Genomic DNA, 20,355 nt, shown 5'->3' on the forward strand with positions numbered 1-20,355 from the left:
GGGGTGTGCAGAAGGCAGCCAATCAATGATTCTCTTTCATCAGTGATGTTTCTCTCTTCCTCTCCCTTCCTCTCTGAAATCAATAAAATATATATATATATATAAACTTATACATTAGATGACTTTAATTTTAGCATCAGTAATTCTGATGTATTAAGTGTTTGCTTATAACATATTAAGAATGGAAACATTAATTTGCTTAGGTTGCACTGGGAAATTTTTCAAAATATATGACTTCTATTTACAAGTTTTGTGATTTTAGTAAGAACTGTCAATTAAAATACTAAAGGTTGCTTTGCTCAAATTTCAATCTATAGAATAATGGAGGGAGAAGCTATGACCACAAAATACAACTGGTTTTCTTCTGTGACCTATAGAATTAAATTTAATACTCTACAGTAGCCTCTCATCCATACACCCAAACTTCTGCTTGGTAAACAAAAACATAATAGAAGCACTTGCAAAAATAAGATTTAAAAATATTTTCTCTAACTATGAGTTCATCCCAGGTATACATCAATTTTAGTGTCCCAGTCAACAAAACTCAAGCTGAAAGGCGGAAATAGAAATAGTAGGAATATCATGTCTGATAATTATTGATGTTAAGGAATGGGGGTGGGAGGGAGACCAAGTATCTCATTGCCTCTTGTTTACCCCAAATTTGGCCATAGCTTTTTTTACACTGGCACAGATATATCTTAACACAAGATGCTTTGGGAAAAAATAACACTAGAGCCTCCATTTACAGTTTGAAAAACGGCTTTGTTCTCTTGAATAACCAGATGAAAAAGAAGCACCCCAAGAAAGTCTTAGAAATTTAGAGATTTTTGTTTCCAACACTTGTAAATTAAAATTGTACAAGATATGTTTTCTAACCTATGTCCCATTTACAGTGAAGACAAATGAATTTTTAAAAATGGCAGACAAAACATACTTGATTGGTATTTACAATGGCTTATGACAAATATAATACCTAAAAATAATTTCTAATTTTCCATTTATTATTGCTATTTAGTCACAGAAATGATTAACACTCTCCAAGAAATTTATTTTAGCATATGTCATATATTGATATAATTTTATATGAAGAGAAACCATTGAGAAAGTGACTAATATGGTGCCCTTACAAGGAAATAAAAGAGAGACAATAAGGAAATTCTTCCATAAAAAGACTTTTGATTTGCATCATTTTTTCAAAATATAAAACCTTATTATTAGAAGCAAAGAAAAAAACAACAAAGGAAACAATAAAACAGAAGACCAAGGAAAAAGAATCGCTTATGCAGATGCTTTGCATACGTAGTATATATGTATGGGCCGAGTTATAATAAAAATACTTATGTATTATAGTCATTCTCATATAGAGTTAGAAATAGCAATATCCAATCAAGTATGATTGGACTGACAGTTTCTCAGTCTTCAATTACATGACGAATTAGAGCTGTGCAGCAATCATTTCTGGTCAGCAGTATCATGATAAATGCTTGATAAGATATAATTTTTCTCCTTGTTCACTTGTAAAAATTGGTGCCTTTTTGTAATGTTCTACAAGTTCTTCCATGGTGCTGAATTTACGCTGCCCAATGCAGTAGACAGTCTCTTTTAGTTGGACTTTAAAATGCTTGTTTTTCCCTTGTGCTTTCAGTGATACTGAGAAATCATTTGGCTAAAAGAGAAAAAACATGTAGGGTAAACATTTTGAAAGACATCTGTTAGCATTTTTATATTAAACTAATAACAGTTAAAATGTGAACACTTATTAGGTGCTAGGCACTATGCTAAATTACTTATGTCTCAAAACAAACCCATTTTACTGATGAGAAAATTGAGGATGAGAGAAGCTAAATTATCCAAGATCATCCATCTAGTTAACAATAGTCAGGATTCAAACCCAAGCAGTAAGATTCCGAAGTCTCAACATGTTCTGCCTAACACCATAGCAAATCCTTTTAGTTTAATATCTGAAGCACATCTGGAGCTATCTTCTCTCTAGTCAGACTACTAGAGAAAATCCAAGACATCTACATCTACCTCTTTCCAATTAGTAATGAATAGTAGCTGTCTTACAGAGTAGCTGGTACAATATTCTGAATTCTCAAAGAAGCAGAATAATGTAAACTTATGAGAGGTCATAAACTCAAATGCCTACGGGGCGGGGGTGGGGGGGTGGGTGTAAATAAGTGACAGGATAGATAGAGGGAACTACAGTGCTATTCTTCCCTATCAAGCACCTGCTCTTCCTGAGGGTTATACAAGGCCCCAGTCTAAGGGAGGTGGCCACTTAGCTGTGATTGCTGCCCTGTAGGAATATGGACTTAATGTTGACAGGTCTTCCAATTTTAAAAGGGAGGTCTGCTATCTAAATTTTTATAATTAATCTCCCAATATTTAAATGCTGAAAATATATTCAAATGTTTTTTAAAAACATTGTGCAGGTCAAACAAAATATGCCTAAGATCTCTACTTCAAAACCTCTGCTGCTAAAAAACAACGGTATATTTTGGTTAATATCTATGCTCAATTAGCCACAAGAAAATATACAGTATTCTGTAATTAAGCTACTTCCTTAGACTTTTTAATTTAACTTAACACTCTTTTGAATAGTCAGTATTAACCCCAGAATCCTCTTTTATCCAATTACTGCCAAAGCTTCAAACAGTGGGCTACTTGGAAACATCCCCATACTTTACCAATCACTCCAAGGTCACTCCCTTCCTAACCCGCCCATTGCTTGTCCTGGAAAGCAGGGCCAGGTCAGGCATCCAACCGCTTCCCTATGGTCAATCACCTGCTCTTCCTGGGGGGTTGGGTATGCATGTTACAGGCTTCATTTCCTGAACTTTAGACTTTGGCAGTTCAGTCATTATCTTTCCTCCCTCTATCCCTTCCTTCCTCTTGTGCGCATGCGTGCATACACACACACACACACACACACACACACACACACACACACACACACCCCTTGCACCAGATAGCTAACTTCTGACTTTTTTTCAACCTTTGTACAATCACACATTCACTTTTGTACAACTACATACACACAGACAAAACCAATACTAATCATAATTTGAAAGTGGAAACACAGTGGTATCCTTTATCAAAGAAAAATACAGGCCATTTTTAAGGGAAATGAGTATCATCAAATTCTAATATCCCTAGACAGTACCCAAGAGTCCACATAACTATTTTTTATGGTTTATAGCTTTGTTAGTATTAGAATAAAATTTAACTTTTATCACAAGTGCATTTTAAATACCATAACCGTTTTAAAAAAGTTTTTGAAGTACATAATAAAAGTGTATTCCAATTTCTAAACAAGCAATTTATGAAGAAACTTAAATATAAAATTTTTAAATTTAAGAATTCCCTTTATTATATGGACAATAGTGCATCCAATATGCAATTTAAGAAATGTTTTCAAAAGAAATATTTTCCCAGTTTCTCCCCTTTTCAGTTTAATGCAACAGAAAATAATTCAGGAATGCAAAACCAACAATACTAGACTAGACCAAATAATCCAGTAGAGTATCACTACTAGGGCTGTATTATATTAAAAATAAAGTTGGAAAAAATGTTGACTTAAGCTTCAGAACATTTATAGGGAAGCCAATTAACCCCTCCAATTTTTTTTTTTAATACCCAGTGCTCTACTTCCATTTACCTTTGAAAACCAACTTACCGAAGACTCACTATCACGAATGAGGAAATCACCTTCATGCCCCCTTTCATTTAATGCCATTTCTGCTTGATGCCTGGTGACTTTCCCATAATACCAAGGATTGCCAGCAAACTTTCCAGTGAGTGAAGGCCTAATGTAATCACACTGTGGAGGTGATGGTTCCAAACCTGAGGTTAATGGATTATTCTGCATAATGGTAACGTAGTTTTTTGGTACCAGACCAACCATTCCATTGATCTTCCTGCATTTCCACCACTCGGGGTCATTTTCAGGTTTTTCAAGAACATCCATTACATCTCCTTTCTCAAAATTAAGTTCTTCATCATTGGATGAGCTGAATGGGTAAAGAGCCTGTACCACATGCAACACTTGCCCAGTATTTAGGTTATTGACGACTGCTGCTAATTTCTCTGACAGAGAACCCACATGGTCACCCAAAGGACTGTCACCTTCCTCAGTTACATAGTTTGAAGGGAACCATCCAACTTGTCCATTGTAGCTACCTCGCCACCACCCATCACTGCACTTCTCCATGACGATCACCTTCGTCCCTTTTATCAATGATAATTCATCCTCTCTCTCTGCCATGTAGTTAAATTTCACATATGCAGGCATGTTGAGGTCATAGAGACGTTCCCCTGGGTCAACAAAGCTATCATCAGCAGGAGATGCAGAATCTGGTACACTGGGTTTTCTTTTCACTTTTCCAATGCCTGTTTAAATTAGAAAAAAAAGTAATGAGAAAACAAAACAATGATAACCTAAAAAACCAATTTGCTCATTAAGAAATCTTTGGCTAGTTTTGTAAGCCTTTAAAGTTAAATTCCTCTTTCTTTCTTTCCACCCACCCTCTTCTCCCTTCCTTCCATTCCCATGACTAATAACTAGAAATTTGTACTTTTTGACCACCTCCTTTACCAATTCTCTTTTCATAACCACTTAACTGTAGTTATATGACAATTTACCTTTTCATCTTTCTTATCAAAGACCCTAAAATAACTGCACAATTATAAAATTGTCCTAAATTAATGCATTTTCTCTGAAATGTAAATACAGATTATTTCTCTCATACCTACAATCTAAGTACATACATAAAGGATCCACCAAACCCATCTTCTTCTTGTCTTATTTTTAAAACCTAGATTTTTATAATTAAAGTAAACAATAAATTAATTTAGAACTTGATGTATACAATATAAAATTGTAGTTATGTCTGGGTAATACTCTCATTTGCTTTCTTAGTTCTAAGACCCAAGTTGCTCTTATTTGTTTCCTATGTTTATTTTAAAATAATATATTATTTGTTTGCTTCCTATCATTCCATTCACATGTAAGCTCCACAAGGGTAGGAATTTTGTTTACTTTGTTCATGGATGTAATCCCAAGGATCTCACAATGGGTGATTAATATAAACTTGTTGAAAGATATGAAAAAATCATCAAATGGTGCCATCATCACAAATGTATGTTACATCAACTCTAATCAGGCATTTTCACCACTGCTCATTTCTTATCACATGATTTTATATTCTATTTTTAGCAAGAAAATGAAGGCATTCCTAGGTAAAATTTTTCAAATACCTTCTCACTCTCTCAAAACTTTCTCATTACTCTTACTCCATTTCTTCACCCAAGTTTCTAACTACTGATCCTTCTGGGTTCTTGCCATCTTTACTGCCTCTTTTATGACACTTGATCATCCTTGTTTCCTATCTACTCTATTGTTTAAAACCACACTCAGATCACCTCTATTCTTAAATAATTTTATTTCAACTCTGCTACTCCCTTTAAACTATGCCATTATTTAAAAAGTTGTCTTCCCTTTTTCCTTCAATTTTTTCACCATTCACTCCTAACTTCTTATAATATTAAATTTTTATTCTAAACCTTGTTATAAAATTGCATTCTATTTGTTTACTAGTCTGTCTTCTTAATAAGAGAATTAGCTTCCCTCGGATAGAAAACGATTTTATTACCTTGTATCTCCAGTGCTTAGCAGTACAGCACCTACACTAGTAGTAGAAACAAAGTCAATTTTTGTGGATGAATCCAAAGGCGAATGATTCCTTAGTTGAAAGTGTTTCCTGAGATGTCATGCTTGGACTTCCCCTATACCTCAAGGAAATCATACACTTTCATTTTCTATAACTTCTGTATAGACGGTTCCAAGGTCTCTTTGCAGCTCTAAGCTTTTTCTGGAATTCAAGCACTACAATTCCAATTGTCACTAGATATCTACAGATTGTACCACAGCACCTCAAATACAAACACCCATGTCCAAATAAAATATGCATAAATCAACTCCATTCCTCCCAATTTTCTTATTTCTGGTTAGTAGTACCATCATCCTTTAAAATCCTCACATTAGAATTCCTATGGAGTAGAAAACTCTAGGCCTCCATTCATCCACCAAAAAGTAATGAATGAGCTGGCAAATACGGTCAGAATCAACTTTTCCAGAATTCTGGAATGTAGTAAAAAACTAGGGCCAGATTTAAAAAAAAATCGGGAAGAAGCTGCTGCTTTGTAGCATAGCAGTGGCATTCTAAGTTGCTTGCCAACAATCACTTATATCCCCAAACAGTAGTGGTTGTGAGAATAGCAATCTGCACTCCTAATGCCAGAAGAAGCACCAAAGATCTTATTCTCAAAGAACTGTAGTTGTGGGTTTCAATCTATCTCAGCTACCTGAAGGACCAGCACAATGGCTTGCTTTAGTTTCACCTGACTTGGAGCATTCCCAGGGCAAGAGTGTCTTTTGCTGAAATCATTAATTGATACAGCAGTCTGGGGCAAGTGACAACAATTGGACAAGAAACAGACATTAAAAACCTGAGAAAGAAGAGTTTGCGAAAGGATATACATGGGGTAATAAGGGCTTTTAAATGTTGCTGTGTATACCAGATAATCAAGATCTCTGAAATACATCCATACATAAATGGTCAACTGATTTTCAACAAGGAGGCAAACATCATTCAATGGGGAAAAGAATAGTCTCTTCAACAAATGGTGCTAGGACAACTGGATATCCACATGCAAAAGAATGAAGTTGAACTCCTACTTGACAACACATAAAAAATTAACTCAAAATGGATCAAAGAGCCGAAACCGGTTTGGCTCAGTGGATGGAGCGTCGGCCTGCGGACTGAAGGGTCCCAGGTTCGATTCCGGTCAGGGGCATGTACCTGGGTTGCGGGCACATCCCCAGTGGGGGATGTGCAGGAGGCGGCTGATCGATGTTTCTCTCTCATCGATGTTTCTGACTCTCTGTCTCTCTCCCTTCCTCTCTGTAAAAAATCAATAAAATATATTTTTAAAAAAATGGATCAAAGACACAAATATAATAGTTAAAACTTTAAAACTTTCAGAAAAAAACATACAGTGAAGTTTTCCTGAGCTTGGATATAGCAATGAATCCTTAAGATTTGACACCAAAAAAGCACAAGCAAAAAAGATAAATTGTACTTCATTAAAGTAAACATTTGTGCAAAGACTATCAAGAAAATGAAAAGACAACCTACAGAATTAGGAAAGAATATTTTCAAGTCATATTCTGTTAAAGGTATATATCTTAGAACATATATATGTTAGAACCAACAACAAAAAGAAAAATCCCATTTTAAAAAATGGGCAAAGAATTTGAATAAACGTTTCTCCAATGAATATATGCAAATGCCCCAAAAGCACATGAAAAGATGCTCAATATCATTAGTCATTAGGGAAATGTAGATCAAAACCACAATGCAATACCACTTCACACCTACTGGGATGGCGATAATAAAACCAAACCAAAATAAATAAGAAAGTAAGGGTTGGTGAGAATATGGAGAAACTGGAACTCTTCTTACATGGCTGGGCAAAGTGTAAAAAGGTGCAAGTGCTATGGAAACAGTATGATGGCTCCTCAAAATGTTAAACACAGAATTACCATATGATCCAGTAATTCCATTCCAGGTGTAGGCCCCCCCCCCCCAAAAAAAAGGTATTCAAATACTTGTACACAAATGTTCACAGCTTCACTATTCACAATAACCAAAAAGTAGAAACAACTTAAATGTCCATCAACAAATGAATGGATAAACAAAGTGGTATATTCATATAATGTAACATTATTTGACCATAAAAGGGTTGAAACAGTGATACATGCTACAACATGGGTGCACCTTAAAAACAGTGTGCTAAATGAAAGAAATTGGACACAAAAGGACACATATTATACACATTTATATTAAATAGCTAGAATAGGTAAATCCATACAGACCAATTTTTTATTTATTGACACCCACATTTTCAGAGGAGAACACTAAGATACCAGAAAGCTAAGTCAGTTTTCTAAGTTAACTCAGCTGAAGTCTAAATCTGGCCTGGACATAGAGCTAGATTTGGACAGAAAGCAGATTAGTGCTTGCTAGAGGCTGAAGGAAAGGGGTAACAGGGAGTGACTGCTTAACAGGGATGGGTTTCCTTTTGGGATAAAAACGGCTTGCAATCAGATAGATGTAATTACACATCATTGTTAATGTTCTAAACTGCATTAAATTGTACACCTTAAAAAGATTAATTTTATGTTACATAAATTTTACCTCATAAATTTTTTTCTTAAAAGATTCCCACATCAGAATCTATAAAACAAAATAAAAAAACAAGCAAAACAGAAATAAGCTAATAGATACTGAAAACTTTTTTTTTCTTCTTGATACTCCTCTCCCCAGGATATTTTTTTCCACTGATTTTTTTAAAAAAGAGAGTGGCCCCTTGCCGTAACTGGTTTGGCTCAGTGGAAAGAGCATCGGCCTGCGGACTCAAGGGTCCCAGGTTCAATTCCGGTCAAGGGCATGTACCTTGGTTGCGGGCACATCCCCGGTGGGAGGTGTACAGGAGGCAGCTGATCGATATTTCTCTCTCATCGATGTTTCTGACTCTCTCTCTCTCTCTCTCTCTCCCTTCCTCTCTGTAAAAAAATCAATAAAATATGTTTAAAAAATTTTTTAAAAAAAGGAGAGTGGCCCCTTAAATCAATTTCCTGAATAGATATTTCCACCTTCATGACTTAGTTTACCTTGTTGGCTAGTTTCTTACCCAAATCTTATTAAAACTTCTACCTTTCAAAAATCTATTCAAGGACCATTTCAAATTAACAATTTTATTATTTTATTCATCTTTCCACTCCATGTTTCTCAACATCCTTCATTTCCCACCTTCACTCTCAGTAGTGAGCAACTTCACTCCTTTCTTTTTTTAAGAACTGCAGGGAAGGGCGCTTGGGAGAGGAAGGTCACCACTGGGGACTCTTCCTCCCTCCTGCCCCAGAAATGTCTTCACTTTCAGAATATGCCTTGCGCATGACTCGCCTGAGTGCCCAGCTATTTGGTGAAGTTGCCAGGCCTACTGATTCCAAATCCATGAAAGTGGTGAAACTGTTTAGTGAGCAGCCTTTGGCCAAGAGGAAGGAGACATATGACTGGTATCCAAATCACAACACTTATTTTGCGCTCATGGGGATACTGCGTTTTTATGGCCTCTACAGAGACGAGATCAGGACTTCAAGGAGGAGCAGAGACGTTTGAAGAAACTTCGTGGAAAGGGGAAACCAAGAAAAGGAGAAGGAAAAAGAGCAGCAAAAAAGAAATAGTGTTTGTTAGTGCAGAGAGAAACTTCCTCCTCTGCAACTGAGAGCAGAAGCAAGAGTTTATTCCCGTTCCCCAAGTTGAATGAGGAACATAAATGCTCCGTGTTGAAGTCTGATCCAGTTAGTGTGACCGGTTTCTTGACCACATTCTAATTCTGCAAAGTTATTTTGGCCTTGGTTTTGTAATCTGAGGTTTACCACACTCCCTAAAGAAATGAATGCAGCCTAGCCGGTGTGGCTCAGAGGCTGAGCACTGACCCAGGAACCAAGAGGTCATCGATTGGATTCCAGGTTGTAGGCTCAATCCCCAGTGGAGGGCATGGAGGAGGCTATCGATCAATGATGTTGCTCTCTCACTCATAAGTGTTTCTCTCCTTCGCCCATCCTCTCTCTAAAAATCGATAAAAACATTTATAAATGTATATATATATAAAACAAAAAACAAAAAACACCTCTAGCACCTTATATTTCTGGAATCCTTGTATGACAATGTTTCCTGTGTCTGTCTTTTAAGCCCCCCCCCCCCCTTTTTTAGCATAAGCTTCCAGAGAAGAGCATTCTGTCTCACTGATCTTTTTATTTTCCTATACTTTAGAACTGTGTAATAGCAGATGCTCAATAAATGTTTGTTAAATTGATTAAAATTGAATACTGATAAAAGAAAATACAAAATTTTAAACCTGAAAATAAAGGCAAGTTACAAAATGATTTTTTAAAAATTAAATTTATTGGGATGACTTGGTTAATAAGATACAGGTTTCAAGCATACATTTATATGATACATGATCTGTATATTATATTGTGTGCCCATTTAAAAATTTCTGAATAAGATAACCTTTAAGACTAATTATACAGTGTCAAAAAGAAAAAGAAAAAAGAATTTTTGGACAGACCCAAAAATGAAAGTCCCTAATGGGAAAACACAAAAAATAACCTATTTTAACCTTGGAAGCCAGAAATATTTTAGGGAAAACATAAGCTTAGAATATTCATTTTTCTATGCAATACAAAGCCTTTTGTGATCTCTCTTTTGAGCATGTCTTTAACCTCATACCTAATACCTAATGCTATAGCCATACAAGCTCCTCCGTTACCAAAATACACATTCTATTTCAAGGATATGAGCCTTTGCACATGGTGTTTTTCTGCCCTAGGACATTCACCACCCTCAGTCTTCAAGATTCAGTCATGGTATCTTCTCACTAAAGATTGTCCTATTTCATACTAAGTGTTCCATTACCATTTATCATGTGAACAACAGACAAATGTATGCATAATCAACAACTTGCTTTTTTACCCTGCTTCTACAATTCTTTGGGAAGGGCCTGTTTACTGCCCTTTGTTTCTGTTGCTAAAAAATAGTCTTCCCAATCTTTCAGCAATGAGAGTCGATGTGAAACTACTTTATAAAGTTATACAAATATAAAGTATTAATACCTCTTAATTTCTAAATTATGTTATAACTAGTAGCCCGGTGCACGAAATTTGTGCACATTAAAAGGGAATTAATTGCCCTGACCGGTTTGGCTCAGTGGATAGAGCATTGGCCTGCAGACTCAAGGGTCCCAGGTTCGATTCTGATCAAGAGCATGTACCTTGGTTGCAGGCACATCCCCAGTGGGGAGTGTGCAGGAGGCAGCTGATTGATGTTTCTCTCTCATTGATGTTTCTAACTCTCTATCCTTCTCCCTTCCTCTCTGTAAAAAAATCAGTATTTTTTTTAAAAAGGGAATTAATTAGCAGAGATATTTTAATATTGCTATTTGCCCTTTCTCTATAATAGAAGTGTGAGAGATGAAAGGGAATTAGTAAAATGTATATGAAAATAATATATAAATTTATTAATAAATAAACAGTAACAAAAGGATATAACAACAGACGCATGATATAAAAATGACAAAAACATATGAAAACAACAAAAACATGATATAAAAACAACAGTGATGAAAACAATGACTGATAAAGTGATTAAACTTATTCTAATATCTCCCTGTATACCATATTAAGAGTGAAAACACTTTCAGGGTGTTGGACTAATTTCCCTTGTGATGAAGTACTTAGAACTTTAACTGTAACATCACATGCTCTTCAAACTCGAGAGAAAGTAACATATAACTGACCATGTGCAAAAACGGGTTCAGGTAGGAACATGCCTACTCTGTCTAGAGTTTGTCCTTGTGATTTATTAATAGTCATCACAAATGCTGGCATCACGGGAAACCGCCGTCGAATCAATTTAAATGGGAGGCCAGTGTCAGATGGGGACAAATTAATTCTTGGAATCAGAACAGTCTCTCCCTCTGCAGATCCTGTTAATACTTCAGCTTCGATACTGTTAGGGCGTAATCTTTTGATAATAAATCTGGTACCATTACAAAGACCCCATTTACTATTGAGATTTCTCAATAGCATGATGATTGCACCCACTTTCAATTTTAATTTATGACATGGCATTCCCGAAGGAGTAATACTATTCAGAAATTCGATGGGGAAATTTTCCTTTGTTTCTTTGTTATGGGGTGGGGCCACAAAATTAGTAACAAAGAAACAGAATTAAAACTTTATTGTGAGGAGCCGCTACAGTGTTTTGGACAAGTTCAAGCCTTGGACGTGCAAGTCCCAGCTTGGAGGGCAGGGCCCTCCCAGCACAATTATAGCCAACAGCTGTAGCTGTAAGCTTGAACCTATGGTCCGAACACATGGCCCACATGCCTGAGTGATGTGGGCTTGACAGAGTTCAGGTACATGTAGTTGAGTAGGATTGAAACCCAGGAGAATGTTTGTAAACATCACGGTCATGCCCTTACTTTGCCTCGTAGCATCTGCTATAAAATAAAGGCATGGCTGTGGGCATGGTCGCTGTCTCTCAGAGAAGCAGTGTCCCACCGAGACCGGCTTTCATTCTCTTGTCTGTCTTTTCTAAGCCTTTCAGCCGCCCCACTCAGGTTCACCCCGTGTTGGCGCGACACACTTTAGAAAGATCTGCCTCCACGCTCCCAGGGTGGGTTCCTGCCTCAAATTCCGCCCTTACAGGAAACAGTTCTGGGAAACAGCTTGGGGGAAGGCACAGCAGTTGTCAAGACAACCACTGGAGGACTGGCTTCCTTCAGCTGTACGTTCGTCTGTATTTGACCAACACCACCCATGGTTTTTATATAAGTAGATCAGCAACAATTAAATCACCTTACAAGTAGACTTGCACAGGTATTTTTCTCTTTTGTTAATCCTCACCTGAGGAGATTTCTTCCATTGATTTTTAGAGAGTGGAAGGGATGGAGTAGGGGGGAGAGAGAGAAATTTGTTTGCCTCCCGCATGTGGCCCGACTACCCACTTGCAACTCAGGTACATATCCTTGAGCTGGAATCAAACCGTCAACCCTTTGATGCAAGGGGGGTGGGGGGGAGGGAGGGGGAGGGAGTGCTTTAACTGCTGAGCCACACTGGCCAGGGCCTCTCTCAGGTTTGTTTTTCCTAAATTCTTCCCAACTTCCCAGTTAGTATACCTCCTAATCTCAATTGGTCCCTTTTGCATTAAATCTTTCTAATCCATTGCTTGACTCTAACCTTCTCTAATCGTTAGTCAATATGGGTACAAAAGAGACCCTAAATATAAATTTCGTCCTGCTATTTACTGGTTAATTTGATCTTGGTCAAGTTATTTAATCTTCTTTAAACTCTGGTTGCCTTGCTTGTGAAATGATGGTGCGGTATTAAGTACCTACCTCATAAAATTTTTGTTAAGCACTCAGCATAGTGCATAGCACATAGCAAGCAATGGTAGTTACTACTTTTCAACCCCTAGTATTGGTATTTACTTTTTCAAAAATACTTAAACCTTTATTATAGCATTATATAGCTGACCCTGGCCAGGACTGGGAGGGAAATGACCAGGTCTAAACACTGAGGAGTTGCATAACTCTGAGGCATTCATTTTTATTGTTAGCTTTGTTTTGGAAAAAAAAAAACAAAACAAACAAGTGTCAGTATACCTTCCAATCCTTCCCTTGCTCCTAACCACTGGTCTAACTTCTCTCTTCCTACAACAGTTTCTTAACCAAAACAATATACTGATAACTCCAAAAGTTGTTAAGAACCCTGGTTAAGAAGTGTGAATATTGCATCTTCACATGATAGTTGTCCTCTTCCTAAGGTAAATCTTTGTACCCACAACTATTCTTTATGTAACCTGGTTTTCAAATCTTTAATATACTGGATGCCAAGATTTGGAAGCATCTGAGTTTCTCAATACCCCTGGTTAAAGTATGCCTATCCAAAGTATATAAACTAAGCCATGCTTTATTTGGCCAATATACACAGAAAGAAGCTATAGCATCCCATCACCCGAGCACCTCATAAATTTGAATCGATGCCATTATGAACTGTCTTGAGATCTTTTAGCATCTAACTATCACAGCAGCTCTTACTAAGTCTTTTTTACTCATGCAAACCGCTGCCAGGCCAGATTCTCAACACTTTCAATTTCTTTTAAAAACTTAAATTTATGTTAATGTCTGTTCCTACTTACCTTGTTTATTTCTGTTGCAGTTTTTAGCTTTCAAATATATTTCTGTACACAATGTATTTGTCATTCTTCCAGCATTAGGTCTTTACGTTAAGCATGTTATTTTCCCTCCATCTAAATCACTGAGTAAATAAATGTTCAATAGACTGAGGCCAAAGAAAGTATTCTTCTTTCTTGAGGGAACTATAATTCTGTTATGTTCATACTTCAAAACCAGTTTCTCCCTCCTGGATATCCCCAGGTTTTTATGGCACATCTAAGATTGGTCAGCTGTTTACCAGGACTATAAGACTTCTAGAGTTCAAAGGGACTTTCCAGGGTCATAGTCTTGCCCAATTCTCTCATTTACAAATAAGGAATAGGAAAAGTTTAGTTATATACCCTTGGCCACATGACTAATAATTGGTGTATCTGGAGGCAGAACTAAGGAATTCTAAATACAAATATATGGTGTTCTTCCCATTAAAGAGTTTTATTTAATTTGTTTGTATTTTCTGTTCATTTTTATCTACATAAAATAGAGAAATTAATGTTTTTTATTATTCTGCTTGATCTAAACTATTGTGCACTTTTTGTTTTCAAGGGTATTTTCACTGCCACACAAGGAGCACACATACTATTTCCTCAAATTTTTAAGTCCATTTAGGGACTAGGTGGGTGAATAGCCTAGATCTACTCTGACAAGCTGGAAAGCAAGATAAATGTAAACTCTGGCTTGCTGCTAGTGAGGAAAGGAGTATTTTGGTTACAAATCTCAAATCCTGACCCTAAACCTACAAATGTATTTAGGATTAACTATCAACTTTCTATGACTCAAGAGAGAATGATGATTTTATCATTGTATTGACAGTATATACTGAATCATTATATAAATGATACAATATATTCATTTTATACTATTTCTGGTTGATTTATAGTCAACATCAATTATGACCAGACTTAGATACAAAAATCCACTATGTAATTAGTAAGTAACCACCACCATCTACCTCCCCACCAGAACGTCAATTCTGTGAGAGTATTAGTTTTATATTCTATTATTTTTGCCTTGCTTGCAGTAGGCTCTCAATAAAAATATGCTGATAAACAAATAAATGAATAAGTTAAAGAATAAACTGTAAAAGGAACACTGACCAAAAAAGCAGACCTAAAAATTTTTATAACTCCCCAAAAAGCAAACAAAAGAGATATATCTCTTGGCCACTAAAGTTAACTAAATAATAAAAGGAGTCTTAATATTACAATTACAATATTCTTTTTCAACGAAGTGCTTGCTCCTTTTCCATTTTGCCCCTTACCTTGAAATTTCAACAGGTTACACTTCGTTTCCTTACACTCCCTATGTATGAGACTTGTACAACAATTCTCTGTTCATTTTTCTAGAAATATCAAGTAAATGTTCAGAGACCAAATCAATTTCATTGTCATAAGATTATAAGAAGTCCATCACTAGATAGAAAGATTAGGCTCTTGTATTAGTATTACTTTATGATCAGATCTTAAAAACAAGCCAAATAATTTCCTATTTTCCGCACTGTTTTTATTTTCTTTGCAAGCAGTTGTTGTCAGAAATCATTTCAAACTATAAAATTTCACATTTACTGAAACAGTAACTTCTAACAATCCTACATGGATTAAATGAAAACATTGCATTTACTGTGCTTTTATTAAATGTTTTCGTCTACATTGGTCCTCTAAAATCTAAGTAAAAAGTACTAAAACAATAGTGTGTTAATTCAAATGTTGAGGATCATGTGAAAATCATGTTGACAATAAAGGAACTTGCTTACCCAATCCTTTTTTCTGTTTTTAATTTATTTAATTCACTTCAAATGTCTACGCTAAGTTCAAAGTTACTGAATTAGAACTGCATCAAAGTCAAATCATTTATTTATATCCTTTTGCTATCTGTTAAAGAGTGATACAATATTTTAAAACTACATTACTTATAAAGTCAAAACTAATATTATTTATCACAAATCATTTAGCTTATGTTTAATAAACCACATAAGCACCAGCCCATATAAACCCCCTCCCGTAGGTTCTCTCCATACAGTTTTCCTTTAAATTACAAAAGTGAAAAATCTAATTTGAAAACTACAAGAAAACTATGGATTTAATAAACAGATTAACTTACTGAAAAAATCTTTAAAGGCGTTTAACCAATCCATTTAGAATAAAAATCCCGTGTTTTCTTTTGTCAGTTACAGCTCAGGATAATTCTGAGTGAGCTTCCTGGTCTGTTCTGCAACACTGAAACTTCCCACACCCAAGCCATGTGACTTGGCCCACACCCAGGCAATAGAAAGTTTTTCTAAGGCTCCTCTCTTTCCAAACATTTCCCCCCCCCCGAATTATAACAGAACCTGTAAAGCAAGTATATCATGATGGCCACAAATGTGACCTTATTATTCAGAGTTATTTTAGAAGAAGCTTTATGTCATATATATTTTCAACAGTTGAAAATATATTCACATATTCATTTTTTTCTGTGTTTTCTTAACTTTCAAACAATGTCTATCAGCATGATCATTGTGAAACAAATTAATTATATGGGACATTTAAGTTACCAATAAGGAGTTCAGAAATTCTGAGAAAGGAGAGAAGGCTGTCTGATGCAAACGCTGAATTTACATCACTATACAAGGCTAACTACAGATCACTAACTTAAAATGAATAATTAAAAAATGTACCTAATTGGACTTTAAAATTTATATGCAGTAATATCTAAAACTGGGAAACTTATCCTCTTTGCTCTATGATATTAGTTTTTTCACTACCTTTTGTTAATTACCATCACATTTGCTCTAGTTGCAGGATACCAGCATTCTTTAAAAATACCTATTTAGATGTGGTTCTAGTCCTTTTCGTGCTTTCATCACTATAAGGCACACTTTCTTCACAAAAGTTACCTTAATTATCCCCAATAGCTCTAATCAACATGCTTTAAATCAGTGGTTCTCGACCTTCTGGCCCTTTAAATACAGTTCCTCATGTTGTGACCCAACTATAAAATTATTTTCGTTGCTACTTCATGACAGTAATGTTGCTACTGCTATGAATCGTAATGTAAATATGTGATATGCAGGATGGTCTTAGGCGACCCCTGTGAAAGGGCTGTTTGACCGCCAAATGGGTCGCGCCCCACAGGTTGAGAATAGCTGCTTTAAATAAATGTCCAGTATTCACAAAATAATAAATATTCCTGGTTCTAACTCTGGTCTCTTTTAGCTACTCAAGGAAAATCTCTTTCTGGTTTGTCTTCCAATAAAAAACTAATAATGGTCTTATATGCAAAACCTTAAAAATCTCAAAAAGGTAACCTCACTACAGCAGTTAAATGTCATGGTGAAAATTTAGATTAATAACTTCATTTATTAAGTTATTTAGAATACTGAATTTTTGGTTTAGAAACCAATTTTCTAATACTTTATATCTTACTTTGAATTGTGCAATAAATTTTTGCTATTTTATAATGGTTAAAAACAAAAAAAGATTTGTCTTCTATTGCTGATTTAGTCTAGAATAACAATAATAAATAAGAAATAAAAAATAATATAAAGTAGTTAATCAATAATATTTTATATTTGTCAGTTATGCCATATTACTTTCAAACTTTCACAAGGAAAAATTTTATTTTCTCTTCTACATATATACAAAGAATCCTTAAGTAATAGAATGTCTGCATGCTTGCCTGAATACAAAAAATGAAATTCTGTCCCTCCCAATTCCTTCCTGTCAGCCAAGGAGACTTTAATTAAAAAAAAAAAAAAAAAGAGGCCACTCCTCATCTGGACATATTTCCTTCCTATCAGCTCAGCCAAGGCAAGTGTGAAAGCAGGTTCCACTATCTTTGGCCCTAATGAGGGCCAGTAAAAACACACAAACTTTACAGCTATAGCAGTGGTTCTCAACCTTCTGGCTCTTTAAATACAGTTCCTCATGTTGTGACGCAACCATAAAATTATTTTCGTTGCTACTTCATAACTGTAATGTTGCTACTGTTATGAATCGTAATGTAAATATCTGATATGCAGGATGGTTTTAGGCGACCTGTGAAAGGGTCATTCGACCACCAAAGGGGTCGCGACCCACAGGTTGAGAACCGCTGAGCTAGAGGAAGAAAGAATGGGGGGAAAAGGAGAAACAAAATAAAAAAGATCAGCCTTATAGAGGCTAATCTACAGTAATGAATCTAATTTACTTTTATACAGTAATGATTCACAATTTAAAATTCTATTATCAACTATAAGAATAAAATAATGGTTTGCTTTTAAAAGTTAAGTTCAAAGTGTAAACCATTAGATATTTAAAATATAGCAATGTGCCAGGCAAAATAAACTGCCTTAATTTCAAGGCGGTAATTCTGCATCTTACTCATTTATCCCTGTATCATTTAGATGCAGAATTTGCCTAACTCCATCAGGTACTCAGAGTTCAAGAAGCCCCTGCTACATCAGTCAGTTCTGCTCCTTAGCACCACCCTGGCTTGATTTTTGAACTCCGGCCAGACCCACCAGAGCTAGATTCATAGAAACTTCCCACAAACACTTATGACGTCCACTGGTCTCCTGATGTGAACACCTACTATGAGCCAAACTTACCTTGTCTTGCTAAAATTCCAGTTCAGCCCTTTTCTAGTCAGATCTGCCCACTGCTGCCAAAATTATGTACAAAGAACCAAGCTCTAACATCTACTTAAAAGAAAGTATTGTTGCTGTTTTAGTACAAGAATAACTTACCTAATGTATCCTTTAGGTTTTTTACAATAGATGCTTTCCGAGCACTGTTTTTCCTTTCCACATAGTTAGAAGGCACAAAACCTGTTTTATTCATAGAATTTCGAACTCGCCACCAAGACTTAGAATCATCTAGAAGCCATAATCTCTCATTCTTCTTGATGTCCAGCTCTTGTTCTTGTTGGGCCACATAATCAAATTTGGCTACTACAACCACTTCCTCTGCCATCTTTCAGCAGCTTCAGCACTGTAACCACATAGAAAATATTTTTAAGATGTAAATAATAGCAGTCTACATACTTTTCAAAAGAGATACACCTAAAAAACCTAAGAGCACTGAAAGGTTAAAAGTAAAAATATGAAAAAACAAATACACCAAGCAAATACAAATCAAAACACAATTGGTTTAGCTATATTAATAACACACTAAAAGACTTTGAGGCAAAACCATTACTGATAATAAAGAAGTTTACTATACAGTGATAAAAAGCCTATAACCTCTATACTTATGATTGACATAGCTCCAAAATAGATTACTAGAACTACAAAGAAAAATAGACATCTATGGTCACAGAGGACAATTTTTAACAACATATTTATCTCAGTTAACACATTGTATGCGGGAAATGTATTTATACATTTTACGTATTTATACGTTCTACCAGTGTAGTAGAGCGCGGGACACGTATTAATACGTTTTTTATAGACTAGCGGTAGAATGCGGGTAACGTATAAATACGTAAACTAAAGTTATAGTAATTTTACTGAACGTTGCCATTTGCGCAAAAAATTAGCAAAAATGGCCGGTGTCACCTGTTAGCGCACGATAAAAACTACCCGCAAACAATGTGTTAATAAATAAAGGAGACCAAAAAATTAGTAAAGCTAGAACAGAACTGATATCATAACCATGTAGTTTGAACTAATCTATAATAATCTATTTTAATAATAGAGATATATGCAAAGTGTCTGGGACACTGTAACAGTAATAACAATGATCAAACAGCAGGCTGAGTGGGGCGACCAGGCTGGCGGGGGGGCGGGGGGGAGTTAGGAGCGGCCAGGCCGGCAGAGGGAGGCAATTGGGGTGATCAGGCCGGCAGGGGAGAGGGCAATTAGGGGCAATCAGGCAGTCAGGCAGGTGAGCAGTTAGGAGCCAGCGGTCCTGGACTGTGAGAGTGATGTCCGACTGCCAGCTTAGGCCCTATAAATTGGCAGTTGGACATTTTCCAAGGGGTCCCGGATTGGAGAGGGTGCAGGCTGGGTTGAGGGGTCCCCCCCTCCCCCCCCACGAATTTTGTGCACCGGGCCTCTAGTCTATAATAATAAAAGCACATAATATGCAAATCAACTGAATAGCCAAACAGCAGGATGACCTTCCAGACAAAGCTGGGGCTGTGAGGGCCGAGGCAGTAAGGGGCTGAAAAGGCCTACTCTTGCACAGATCTCGTGCATTGGGCCTCTAGCCCTATATAATAAAAGTGTAATATGCAAATCGACCAAACAGCAAAACAACCGGTCCCTATGATGCGCACTGACCACCAGGGGAACGCTGCTCAGCCAGAAGCCCAGCTAACAGCTGGCGAGCGTAGCAGCAGTAAGGAGCGAGGGGCCAGAGCTGTGAGAGCCCCAGATTGCGAGAGGGGTTCTGCCTGCCGGGGTATCGGCCCTAAGCCGGCAGGCAGACATCCCCTGAGGAGTCCTGGACTGCGAGAGGGCACAGGCCGGGCTGAGGGATAACCCCCCTCATCAGTGCACAAATCTCATGCACCAGGCCTCTAGTAAAC

General features: G+C 36.5%; 1 protein-coding gene and 1 pseudogene across 3 annotated transcripts in view; one reads left to right on the forward strand and one right to left on the reverse strand.

Moving 5' to 3' along the window:
* Window positions 1-744: 744 nt before the first annotated feature.
* NCK1 (NCK adaptor protein 1) overlaps window positions 745-20,355 on the reverse strand; it is a 68,361-nt gene continuing 48,750 nt past the window's right edge. The window contains exons 2-4 of one of the 2 annotated variants that reach the window (XM_081106195.1): window positions 18,572-18,815; window positions 3,680-4,392; window positions 745-1,666 (exon numbers count right to left, since the gene is read on the reverse strand). In XM_081106195.1, coding sequence (XP_080962321.1) covers window positions 1,472-1,666; window positions 3,680-4,392; window positions 18,572-18,797 — 1,134 coding nt within the window. In that variant the 5' untranslated portion in view covers window positions 18,798-18,815 and the 3' untranslated portion in view covers window positions 745-1,471. Of the gene's footprint in view, window positions 1,667-3,679; window positions 4,393-15,966; window positions 16,060-18,571; window positions 18,816-20,355 lie in introns of those variants that run through there. The other variant, XM_081106196.1, reaches the window with a different exon arrangement.
* On the forward strand, window positions 8,951-9,310 carry LOC308529845 (small ribosomal subunit protein mS33-like; annotated as a pseudogene). Its single transcript has one exon. The product of its transcript is annotated as a small ribosomal subunit protein mS33-like (transcript).

This window comes from Myotis nattereri (assembly GCF_964212035.1).
Source record: "Myotis nattereri genome assembly, chromosome: 14".
Taxonomy (NCBI): Eukaryota; Metazoa; Chordata; class Mammalia; order Chiroptera; family Vespertilionidae; genus Myotis; species Myotis nattereri.